Here is a 12,609-nt window from a genome sequence, read left to right on the forward strand (position 1 = left end):
CCTCGATGACCCCTGGCAGCACCCCCACAGCACTGCTGCTGCTGGGTCCCAAGGCTGCGAGGCACTGCTGTGTGCTGACCGGAAGACCAACCATCTGGCCACCCCCACCCACATGTGACCTTCTTCCTGGCCCAGGGTGGGCTCTCCAAAAATATATGACAGATGGGTTTCAGAGTGACAGTTAGGTGGGTGGACCGTCTGCCCTCAGATGAACTCAGAGGGAGGCCCCCACCCCCACAAGGGGCTCCCAGCAGGTGTGCAGCTGAACCGGCTGGGGTGCTGCATCTCTGAGGGCCTTGGGACCCCCTGACCTTTGCATACAGTCCAGGAAAGAGGCAAGGGTGCCCCGCTCACCCCATGGCACCTGTTCTTGCAGACAGGTGAGTGTGGCCTGGAAGAGGCACCTCTGTGGGCAACACAGAGCAGACACAGATGCACAGTTCTTAGTAGAACAGACATTTTTAGAAATACAGCAGATATTAAAATTATAAAATGAAATAGATTTTCATCCCTGTTAATTGTGAAACAGTCAAAATTTCTTGTCATCACACCAGGGAGTCCACCCCACTCCTAAAGTGCCTCCTGTGCACACAGTGGAGGCTGGGCAGGGCCAGGAAGGTGGACACTCAGAGGCAGGGGCACCCCCTTCCCACAGCGCAGGCTCAGAGCTTGTCTACAGGGAAGGCTGGAACATGCCACCCTGGGGGCTGGGGGGCACATCTTCCTGTGCACATGGCGACCTTTATGTAACACAGGTTTGACTAAAACATAAGAAACTGAAATGCAAAGAAGTGAAATACAGTTTTAAGCATGATCAGACTGTCATCGCAAGAGCCCCGTTAAGAGGAAGGATTTGTTTTACAATAAAAAGGCAGCCTTACACCTTTCTGTCTTTGAAAACGTAGCTCTGCATAACGTGGTTTCCAGAAGATAAAGGTCGTTTACATTTTAAGGCCTCAAATGTCATTCATCTTAAAAGAGGAAACAACTGTCGAGTTTAAAAGACCGAAAGACCTCACACGAGCAGACAGGCAGTACCTGAGGACGGCGATCACCACCCTGACAGCCGTGCGGAACCTGGTGAGGGGGCGGGGCCCCGCTGCCTTCTTGTCTGCTTTGGAAGGGAACACCCCCAAGTGGGCGATCATGGACAGGGTTTCCTGTTCAGAGTCCTGGAAGCCACCGATGAGCAGCAGAAGGTACTTCTTCTGATAAATCAGGGCTTTTCTAAAGCTCTCTGCTCTCAAATAACGCAAGTACAACTTTTCCATCTAAAAGAAAAAAAACAGTGAAACTTGGTCACAGGACAAAGACATCCTCCTCAGAAGTCTCCACAGCAAAGCTGTTGCACCAGGTGCTTTAAAAGAACCAGACTTTCTCCTCAGAAATTATCACAGGGGTTGGCTCCCATGACATCTGTGACCAGAACCAACCTTGCTGTTCAGAGTTCCATCTGGTTTATCAGACGAAACGCAGAGCAGATGCTGCTTTGCCAGCAGTGGAGGAGCCCGAGGGCCCCAGCAATCAGCCACCGAGCGTGGGCCAGTCTAGGGGCAGGTGGAGCTCCGCTCCCAGGCCCATGGGCGTCCAGGGAGGGGAGGTGCAGGAATCCTGAGGTCACAGGCAGAGGTCGGCGTCCTATCCTGACAGGGCTTCCCTCGAGAGGCCCACAGCTTGGGCCTCATGGTCAGAAACGCTGCGTAAACTGCGGGCCGAGGGTTTTCTCAGGCTACAGACACGATGCCCTGAGATTCAAGGCATCAGGGGTTTCACTCCAACCCAGGATCTTAAGAGGCACCACGGGTGGAGCCTGGAGGCTCTGTAAGGCAGTAAGAACACTCCGCGTGACACTGGCTTGGGGAATAAATGTTGTGTTACACGTGTGGTCTTATACTCATCAAACCCACAGCAAGTATAGCCCCAAGAGTGGCCCCCACGTGATGACAACATGGGTCTATCGACTGCCACACATGCACCATCTCGAGGAAGTGGATAGTGTTCGGGGGCTAGGGGTGGGAAATCTCCGTAATTTCCCTTCACTGCTGTCGTGAACTTAAAACTTGCCTAAAAACATGAACAAGTCGGGAGCGGCCAGGAGACGGCGTCCCCACACTTCACACTGCCCGCGGGCTCGCGCTCACCTTGGCGCTGCAGGCACCGGCGTCCAGCGCTGGGTCTGGGTGTCGTGCTGAGCCTGGTGAGACCATCTTGTCCTGCTTCCAGGCAGACCTGTCTGACCTCTGCAAGGACCACAGATGGTGTGTCTATACAGTCATTCTCCTGGCAGAGCATCTCGAGAAAAGCGTCTGACAGCACAGTCAGGACTGCTCCCAGCCCCGAGCCATCCCCCACACATGCCCTCTGGACACAGCGGGGCTGAGGCAGGTGCCGGCCACCTGGGTCCCACTTCAGCCTCTTCTCAGTGGTGCCCAAACTGTCACGTGATTATTAACAGACCATTAACACTCAGAGGTGGTTATGACCCACCATTTACTGAAGTATGATTGCACAAAAGGTACATCTTTATTAAAAACAAAACCCTCAACATTTGAGAAGTCAAAGCTTTAAGCCTACTAGATACTCTCATCCTCCCTGGTCCTAGAAAGGCAACTCCCGGCAGATGCAGAGAGTTGGCTCTGTTCCAGTCCTGTGGAACCACACACCTTGGACACCGTGGGGGCCATGCTGTGAAGAGGGGACATGGTGACCAGGCCACGGTCCCACATTGGTGGCACAGCCTGACACCGTGCTGTGCCGAGCACCCTGCAGCTCCAGAGAGGACTCATGAACAGAAGGAGGACCGTACAGGGAGGGTCAAGGCTGCCACCCACAACAGATGGCCAGGAGCTTCCTGTTGCCCAGGCTGAGGGTAAGTGGGAGCCCTTGCTGGGGTCATGTGATCAGTGGCCTTCAAGGCAGCCTGGCCATGGCCCACCATGCAGGGCAGTACCAGGAGGAGGCAGGTGCTGGGTTGTGCCACCTCCCTGCTGGGCAGAAGGCAGAGACCATGCTCAAGATTCTAATACAACCTAGCCTCCCTAGAAGGAGATGCTTCAGGGACAAAGGCCACCTTGACAGGAAGGAGACGCCTGTGTCAGTTCGCCCCCAGCCACCTCTGACTCACTCATTCCTTTAATGTCCTGATCGGCTAACTTCCACGGGAGAGACAAAAGCATCCCAGGAGACCACGCCTTTAGTCCACCCAGGGTGCTCTGAACAAGAAGCCTCAATACACACTCCAAGCAGTAGCCAGAGGGGCAGAGAGCCAGGCACTCTGCCCATGGCAGCCCTCGCCTTATAACCCCTCCTGCAAAGGAGCAGAGCCGTGGGTCTGCTTGTGGGTGGGCCCCACGTCACAAGCACAGAGGGCTCTGCCTTCCACAGAGCTTCATACCGACAGAGTGGCACTGGACAGAACCGAAAGACAGACCCCACGCCAACAGGACCCGCCCGGCCTCGACAGGACACTCTGCCTCGCAGTACCAGAAATAAGCATGCACATCACTAAAACCTTCCAAAAGAGAAGACACTAGGCACAGACGGTGCGTTTAGCCAACATTTAAAGAAGAAAAAACCACCAGCTCCACATACTCTCTTCCAGAAAACCAGAGGAGGGAAATGTCCCAGCTCGTTACTAAGGCCAAAACCAGACACAACAAAAAACCTGTCCAGATTAATATCCCTCCTGAAATCAGACACAGAAATGCACAACGATATGTAAGCAAATAGACGCAGCAGCACATGGAGAGAAAAACACATCGTGACCCGGTCGGGTTTTTCCTGGAACAACGAGAGAGTCCACATTCAACAGTCAATGGACTTCACCATATTAAGAGACTAAACAAGAAAGACCAAACTATCACACCAACAGAAGAAGAAAGGGCACGACAGAGTCTGACATCCACTCATGACAGAAGTCCCAGCAAACCAGGAACCGGACGGAACCTCTTCAAACTGACCCCAGGGCATCGTCCTCCAGGGGAAACAGGCTCCACCTGGGATGGAGTGGGGCTGGGTGTCCTCTCCAGCCTGGAAGGGGGCAAGGATAGGAAATCACAGCCATGCCAAGTAGAAAGAAGGAAACAGCCCCCATGTGCATATGACAGGATGGCCCAGGTAGAAGATCCTACAGATAGGCTCCTGGGGCCAAAAAGTAAGGCTTGGAAGATCGCAGAACGCAAGGTGGGTCTGTGAACATCAATCACGTTTCTGCACACCAGCCACGAACACCCAGAAAACAGAAAGCTTGAAAAGTACCATTTACAGCAGCCCGCTAAATATGAGTTCTTTACGTAAAGTCTAACCTAATGTGACAGGATCTGCAGGCTGACAGCTACAGCACATTTAGGAAAAGAATTTTAAAACATCTGAACACATGGACACGGAAGTAGACAGATGGGGAGATTCAAGACAGTTCAAGTGCAGTTACAGATGTCAATTCTGCCCAAATGTTTAATGAAAAATCTGCTTCATAATTCACAAAATAAAAATTTACCCTTTTAAAGGGAGAAAGTGAACTGGCACTAGTGGTAAAGGACCCGGTTACCAACGCAGGAGATGTAAGAGACACAGGTCCGATCCCTGGGTCGGGAAGACCCCCTGGAGGAGGGCGTGGCCACCCACCCCAGTATTCTTGCCTGGAGGATCCCATGGACAGAGGAGCCTGGCGGGCTATAGTCCATGGAGTCACAAAGAGCCAGACACGACTGAAGCGATTTAGCGTGCAGTGTGAAACTGAACTGGCTCTGGTATATCCCTCGGGTTGAGCAACCATCACTGCTTCCCAGTTTCATCACCCAGAGCCGTGTGCCCTGAGCACTCACTCCCCACTGCCTCCCTCTAGCCACGAACAACCTACGATCTTGCCCCTGCGATTGTCTGTTCTGGGCATTTCGTACCAGTGGAGCCTACACATACTGTCACCTCTGGGAACTGGATTCTTTCACCTTTCATAATGTTTTCAAAGCTTACCCACACTGTAGCACTCATCAGTCCTTTATTCCTATTTATTGCCAAGTAATACTCCATTTATGGATATGTGTTGTGTGCTGTCCTTAGTCGCTCAGTTGTGTCCAACTCTTTGCAACCCCATGGACTGCAGCCCACTAGGCTCCTCTGTCCATGGGGATTCTCCAGGCAAGAATACTGAAATGGGTTGCCATGCCCTCTTCCAGGGGATCTTCCCAACCCAGGGATCCAACCCAGGTCTCCCGCACTGCAGGCAGATTCTTTACCATCTGAGCCACCAGGGAAGCCCAAGAATACTGGAGTGGGTAGCCAATCCCTTCATTAGGGAATCTTCCCAACCCAGGAATCAAACAAGGGTCTCCTGCATTACAGGTGGATTTTTTAACCAGTGAGCTACCAGGGAAGCCCCCATTTACTGATACACCACATTTTACTTACACATTTATCAATTAATGAACTTTTGGATTATTCCCACATTTGGAAGGATGAATACTGGCAATAAGAAAGCTTGTGCACAAGTTTTCATGTGGACATATTTGTATTTTTATTTCTCCTGAGGGAAGTCCTAGAGGCAGGACTGCAGGATGAAGACAGCAGCCTCATGTTTTGAGGAATGGCTCGGCTGTTTTCCCAAGTGGCTGTACCATTTTACCTTTCTAATTCTCCCCACACTGATGTACAGAATACAGTCCCAGTCAAAACAAACAGCAAGATTCTAAAATTTATACTGAAGAACAGAGGAACTAGCCTAACCAAGTCATTTGAAAAAGAGAAAAAAAAAATGGAACATTCCACTACCTGACCATATCAATCAGTTCAGTCCAGTCGCTCAGCTGTGTCCAACTCTTTGCGACCCCATGGCGTGCGCCAGGCTTCCCTGTCCATCACCAACTCATGAAGCTTGCTCAAACTCATGTCCATCGAGTCGGTGATGCCATCCAACCATCTCATTCTCTGTTGTCCCCTTCTCCTCCTGCCTTCAATCTTCCCCAGCACCAGGGTCTTTTCCAATGAGTCAGTTATTCACATCAGGTGGCCATTTAGGATTGACTGGTTGGATCTCCTTGCGCTCTGAGGGACTCTCAAGAGTCTTCTCCTACACCATAGTTCAAAAGCATCAATTCTTCAGCACTCAGCTTTCTTTATGGTCCAACTCTCACATCCATACATACCACAGGAAAAATCATAGCTTTGACTAGATGGACCTTTGGTGGCAAACTTATGTCTCTGCTTTTCAATATACTGTCTAGGTTGGTCATAGTTTCTCTTCCAAAGAACAAGCATCTTTTAATTTCATGGCTGCAGTCACAATATGCAGTGACTCTGGAGCCCCTCATGCAAGGAGATCCAACCAGTCCATTCTAAAGGAGATCAGTCCTGGGTGTTCATTGGAAGGACTGATGCTGAAGCTGAAACTCTAATACTTTGGCCACCTCATGCGAAGAGTTGGCTCATTGGAAAACACTCTGATGCTGGGAGAGATTGGGGCAGGAGGAGAAGGGGACGACAGAGGATGAGATGGCTGGATGGCATCACTGACTCGATGGACATGAGTCTGAGTGAACTCTGGGAGCTGGTGATGGACAGGGAGGCCTGGCGTGCTGCGATTCATGGGGTCGCAAAGAGTCGGACACGACTGAGTGACTGAACTGAACTGAAAATAAGTCTCTCACTGTTTCCATTGTTTCCCCATCTTTTTGCCATGAAGTGATGGGACCAGATGCCATGATCTTAGTTTTCTGAATATTGAGTTTTTAAGCCAGGTTTGTCAATCTCCTCTTTCACTTTCATCAAGAGGCTCTTTAGTTCCTCTTCATTTTCTGCCATAAGGGTGGTGTCATCTGCATATCTGAGGTCATTGATATTTCTCCCTACAATCTTGATTCCAGCTTGTGCTTCATCCAGCCCAGTATTTTGCATGATGTACTCTGCATGTAAATAAGCAGGGTGACAACAAAAAGCCTTGAGGTACTCCTTTCCCAATTTGGAACAAGTCTGTTGTTCCATGTCCAGTTCTAACTGTTGCTTCTTGACCAGCATACAGATTTCTCAGGAGGCAGGTAAGGTGGACTGGTATTCCTATCTCTTTAAGAATTTCCCACAGTTTGTTGTGATCTACACAGTCAAAGGCTTTGGTGTAGTCAATAAAACACAAGCAGATGTTTTTCTGGAATTCTCTTGCTTTTTCTATGATCCAATGATGTTGGCAGTTTGATCTTTGGTTCCTCTGCCTTTTCTACGTAATATAAATCTACATTAATCAGGCAGCTCATGAAGAACAGACATATAGACCAGTGGGACAGAACAAAGAATCCAGACATAAAGACACAAATATTGTTGAATGGGTACAAGGACAACTCAGGGACAAAGGAGAATCTTGTCGACAAAGTGTGTGGGAGTCCTGGATATCAACAGGCGTAAAATAGGCCTCTACCTACCCTCAAACCAAAACGAAACGAACTGCAAACAGATCATGGACCTAAACATACAAAGAACAACTCTACGACTCTTGGCAGTGCCCATATAAGAACAAAGTGATACAGGACTGCACCAAAATTAAAGGCTTTTGTTCTGCAAAGGACACGACATAGGAGAACAAACTCAGATGGGGAGAAAATATTTGCAAATTATATTTCTGACAAAGGAGCTATATCCAGACCATATAAAGAACTCTCAAAACTCAACAATAAGAAAACAAATGATCCGACTGAAGAAGAGGCAAAAGACTTTAACGGACACTTCTCCAGAAGATCCTCAGACACCACGTCACATCTGTCAGCATTCTACAGAGATGACAGGTAAAACACTAAACGCAAAGATGCAGAGAAGCTGGAACCCTCACTGAAATGCAGCTTTTCTGGAAAGCTCTGGACACCGAACACACAGTGACCACTGGACACAGCAATGCCCAAGCTGGGGATTCACACAGAGAAAGGAACCTGTGCCCACACTCGTAAGCTGAGGCACATTCATGCCAGGCAGAGCCACTCAATAATGGATGGGACTGAGCTGTGGACACTCCACCTGATGGACCTCCAGTGCTTTTCAGAAGAAGCGAACGGCCCCTCAAAGGCCCCAGCCTCGTGATCCCACTTACAGACTCCATCACACTACCAAGGCAGGGGCAGAGTTAACTGAAGGTAAATTTTAAAATAATTTGGAAACATTTCCATTGTTTAAAAAAAAAAAGTAATAAAAGCAAATTGCCCACAGGAAACCTAAATATAAAAAAGAAAAAAAACAAGGCATTCCTGAGAAAGCGCCTATCAAATGACACAACCAGGAAAATTATCTATTATTTTCACTAGACGAAAGTCAAATAAAACTCTAATAAAATTCATCAGATTATTCAATTCTTGGTCGAAATTTCTTTTCATGAGCAGGTACCAGACGCCATCTCCTGAGGAGGGTCATGTGGGTGTGCACACATCACTGTCTGCACAGAGCCAGCGTGCCAGGTGCGGCCCGAGGCCTCCGGGGCCCCTGGAGCGTACCTTGCGAGCGCAGCCCTCCTGCAAGGTCCTTGGGACCCGGTGTGTCCTCTCCAGCCGTGACAAGGCCTTGCACAGCTCCGCCTTCTCCCGCGTCACCGTGCTGAGTGCTCTGCTCAGGGACTCATTGTCCTTCAGCAGGACGTCCACCAGCTGGATCTGCAGTTCCGCAGCTGTTTTCTTCTTGAGGAGAAAACAAGATCAGCGTCTGAGAGTGTTTAGTTAAAAGACATGCATGCTACTTGTGGCTTGCATTGCTGGCTATTTCCAGGGATTTTAACTTTAAACATATTTGCATTTGGTGGCAAGCCTAAGGGGCTGGGCAGAGTGCATCAAGTCACATTCTTTTGGGCATCAGCCCGGGAAGCGTGTTAGGAAACACAACCCGCTCCGACAGCGCCTTTGTCAGGGGTAGTGCATGAAGGGCAGTGGGAAGAGCGTGCTCATCCCCAGAGGCTCCCAAGGACAGGCTCATTCTTTACAGGCCAGTGGGCATGGCGGGTCAGCCCTCCTGCTGCCTGCATTGTCCTACCTGTCCCAGAACTCTGTCAGGAATCCATAGCAGCAGTCAGGACTCCTGAAGGCCCCCTACACAGCTGATAGGCAGCTCGATTTCAGCCCAGCATCTCAGTACAAGTGCAGGGCCGTCAGCCACAGAGCAGGACAGGCCAGCGCCACCATGGGCACCGTGGACAGTGCCCTCAGCCAACCATGAAACAGGCTGATGGGGGTAGGCAGGACTGGCCACAGTGAACAAGAAAGCTGGTCTCACCCGGCAGGAGCTAGACGTGCCCAATTCAGACTTCAGTGTCTCCAGCGTGTGCAGCAAAGACGCCACTGCCTTCTCATTTGACGACGTCCAATCACTGATCGTCCTGGAGAAGGACACAGACACTCAGCAGGTGCACACGGCTCCCAGTGGTAGACACCCAAAGCTAGGCAGGTACTCCGCACAGCACCCAGGGTGCTCTGCAGTGACTGTGGCAGCCAGGATACAGTGCAGCCTGGGGGTGGGCAGTCTGTGAAGCCAGAAACCTCCGGCCACTGACCACTGACCTCTGAGGCTCCCTCAGTGAGTCCCTCTCCCTCTGCTGCTCTCTGTTGGGACTCTGAGTCGGCTACTCAGAGATGGTCAGCTATTCTAAGCGAGATTTCACCGCTCCAATAACTAAACTCAATTACAGGAGAGGGGCTGTAGCGGCTGAGCTTTTGTGTGCTCAGAAAAGGGCAAATAAATGTTCTTTCCCACCAAACAGCAGGGTCTCGGGTCCTCGACAAGGCAGAGGCATCCTGGTCCCAGGCACAGCAGCCCCAGGGCCTCAGGCAAGGCAAACCCTGCACAGACACAGGGCACTACCCACCCTGGAGCACTGGGCTTGGGCCGGACCCTCTGGGTGGGGAGCGCTTATAAAGGGGCGTGGAGTGCTTATAAAGGGGCGTGGAGACACCCAGTCGTCTGTCACGTTAGAAGGCAAGCCCATATCCTGTGGTCATCTTTCAAGAGAACACTGTGTATGAATTTATCCACACACGTGGGATGAGAAAGAGTCTGTCTCATTAAAACCTGGACCTCAATCAAAGGCATGCCCCAAATGCAGGATTTTCTTGGCACCACAGGTGCTAGGCAGCAGGGGGTGGGCCCTGAGCCACTTACCTGTCCACCGTCTGGTTGATGAAGCTGGTGAGAAGCCCTGCAGCGCAGAGTAGCTGCTGCCGCACCTTCTCCAGGCCCCGCTGCTGCTCGCGGAGGTGCTCTGGCTCTGCGTTTGGCAGCGCCACCCGCGCCTGCAGCTCCTGCACGGTCCTCTGCAGCTGCTGGATCTTGTGCTCATCCCGCTGGCGCTGCAGCTCCAGCTCCCGCTGTGGGCGAGGAAGCAACTTCACACACAGCCCAGGGCAGAGACGGGGCCCAGGGTGCAGCACGGAGGCTGCCCTCCCGGCCCGAACTGACCGGACGTGCTCTAGGCAGAGACTCTGGGTACCAGGAGTCAGGGGAGGATGGCCCTGCCCCAGACAAGCTGCATGGCAGGCCTCGAGGACCCGCAGACAGGGCCCGGGATGGGACGCACACAGGGGTGATGGTAGCAGGGAACCACAGCCCAAGCACCTCTCTGCCTCTGCAGGTGCCCCAGCAACAAGAGAGCAGGCTGGGTCATGAGGCTCTCTGTCACCCCCCTTGTGACCTGCCCTCCACTGTGGAGGAACCAGGCCACTTCCTGCCTGGTGCCCAGGACCAGTGCCCAAGGGAGGAGGCATAGGGAGGGGGGCTCCAGGGAACCGGAGACAGCCAGGCAGGACAAGACAAGACCAGGCAAAGAAGGTGCAGGCCTGGCCCGCCCCCACTCAGGCCAGCACATGGGCTGGGCCTACTCTCCACCCGGCACCTCCCGACCCCTCCCCAGCATCACCTCCTCAGGAAATGGCAGTCTTTATTGATTTTCCAAATGAGGAAAAAGGAACAAAACTGAGGGACCTGCCGATTTGCTTAAAAAAAAAAAAAAGAAAAAATGAAATTGGCCCTGAAGTAACTATAAGAAGCCTGGGCCATTATGGCCAGAAAAAGACCCCATAGTCCGGATCAAGTTAACTGCCTGCAGTAAAAATAACACCAAAATGACAACATAGCTCTTAATAAAAAATACATATCAAGGTACATTGTGAAGGACAGTTAATAATTTAACTTGGAAAACACTTTGTATTTATTTTTTAAGTAACTACGTTATCATACATTCCTGGAACTCACTCTGGGGGCCCCGAATAACCAAAGCCCAACCAGGGCCATGACTTCAGCTCCTCCGTCAGGAAACCCCCCGGCCAGGCTCTGCCCTCTGCCATAGCCCCAGACGACCCCTCCACTGCCAAGACCTCTAGTGATGAAACATGACTAAGTCCAAGGCTGTCTAACCCCGCAAGAAACACTACGCATTACTCACACACAACACACGTGAACCTGGAAACCACCATAGCGGGGCCAGACACAGAAGGCTACACACCTATGATTCACTGATATGAACCGTCCAGGAGGGGCAGAAAGTCAGTCAGCGGGTGCCGGGGCTGGGGTGCCTGCTCACAGGTTCATCCTGGGAGATGAACATGTTCTAAAATCAACTGAGTGATGGCTGCACAACTTCTAAATATACTAAAAATTGCTGAACTGTGAAATTTAAATTGGTGAACTCAATAGTGTGTGAATATCTCACTAGTATTTATTTTTTGACCATTTAATGGCAGGCTAACCATTAAAAGGACCAGGCCATTGGTTTTCTTTGTGCGCTTTAAAACCTTTTCCAGTTCAGTTCAGTTGCTCAGTCATATCCGACTCTGTGACCCCATGAATCGCAGCACGCCAGGCCTCCCTGTCCATCACCAACTCCCGGAGTTTACCCAAACTCATGTCCATCAAGTGGGTGATGCCATCTAGCCATCTCATCTTCTGTCATCCCCTTCTCCTCCTGCCCCCAATCCCTCCCAGCATCAGGGTCTTTTCTAATGAGTTAATTCTTCAGGTCAGGTGGCCAAAGTATTGGTGTTTCAGCTTCAACATCAGTCCTTCCAATGAATACCCAGGACTGGTCTCCTTTAGGATGGACTGGTTGGATCTTCTTGCAGTCCAAGGGATTCTCAAGAGTCTTCTCCAACATCACAGTTCAAAAGCATCAATTCTTCGGTGCTCAGCTTTCTTCACAGTCCAACTCTCACATCCATACATGACCACTAGAAAAACCATAGCCTTGACTAGACAGATCTTTGTTGGCAAGGTACTGTCTCTGCTTTTTAATATGCTATCTAGGTTGGTCATAACTTTCCTTCCAAGGAGTAAGCATCTTTTAATTTCATGGCTGCAATCACCATCTGCAGTGATTTTGGAGCCCAGAAAAATAAAGTCTGACACTGTTTCCACTGTTTCCCCATCTATTTCCCATGAAGTGGTGGGATCAGATGCCATGATCTTCGTTTTCTGAATGTGGAGCTTTAAACCAACTTTTTCACTCTCCTCTTTCACTTTCATCAAGAGGCTTTTTAGTTCCTCTTCACTTTCTGCCATAAGGGTGGTGTCGTCTGCATATCTGAGGTTATTGATATTTCTCCCAGGAATCTTGATTCCAGCTTGTGCTTCTTCCAGTCCAGCGTTTCTCACGATGTACTCTGC

At 50.6% G+C, this 12,609-nt stretch overlaps 1 protein-coding gene across 1 annotated transcript in view; it reads right to left on the reverse strand.

Annotated features, from left to right (window-relative positions):
• Nucleotides 1–12,609, reverse strand: part of PCNT (pericentrin) — a 105,315-nt gene that overhangs the window by 4,729 nt on the left and 87,977 nt on the right. The window contains exons 42-46 of the mRNA XM_010834986.1: nt 10,114–10,319; nt 9,232–9,334; nt 8,463–8,642; nt 2,142–2,240; nt 1,039–1,271 (exon numbers count right to left, since the gene is read on the reverse strand). Coding sequence (XP_010833288.1) covers nt 1,039–1,271; nt 2,142–2,240; nt 8,463–8,642; nt 9,232–9,334; nt 10,114–10,319 — 821 coding nt within the window. The remainder of the gene's footprint in view (nt 1–1,038; nt 1,272–2,141; nt 2,241–8,462; nt 8,643–9,231; nt 9,335–10,113; nt 10,320–12,609) is intronic.

This window comes from Bison bison, unplaced genomic scaffold (assembly GCF_000754665.1).
Source record: "Bison bison bison isolate TAMUID 2011002044 unplaced genomic scaffold, Bison_UMD1.0 scf7180017864037, whole genome shotgun sequence".
Classification (NCBI taxonomy): domain Eukaryota; kingdom Metazoa; phylum Chordata; class Mammalia; order Artiodactyla; family Bovidae; genus Bison; species Bison bison.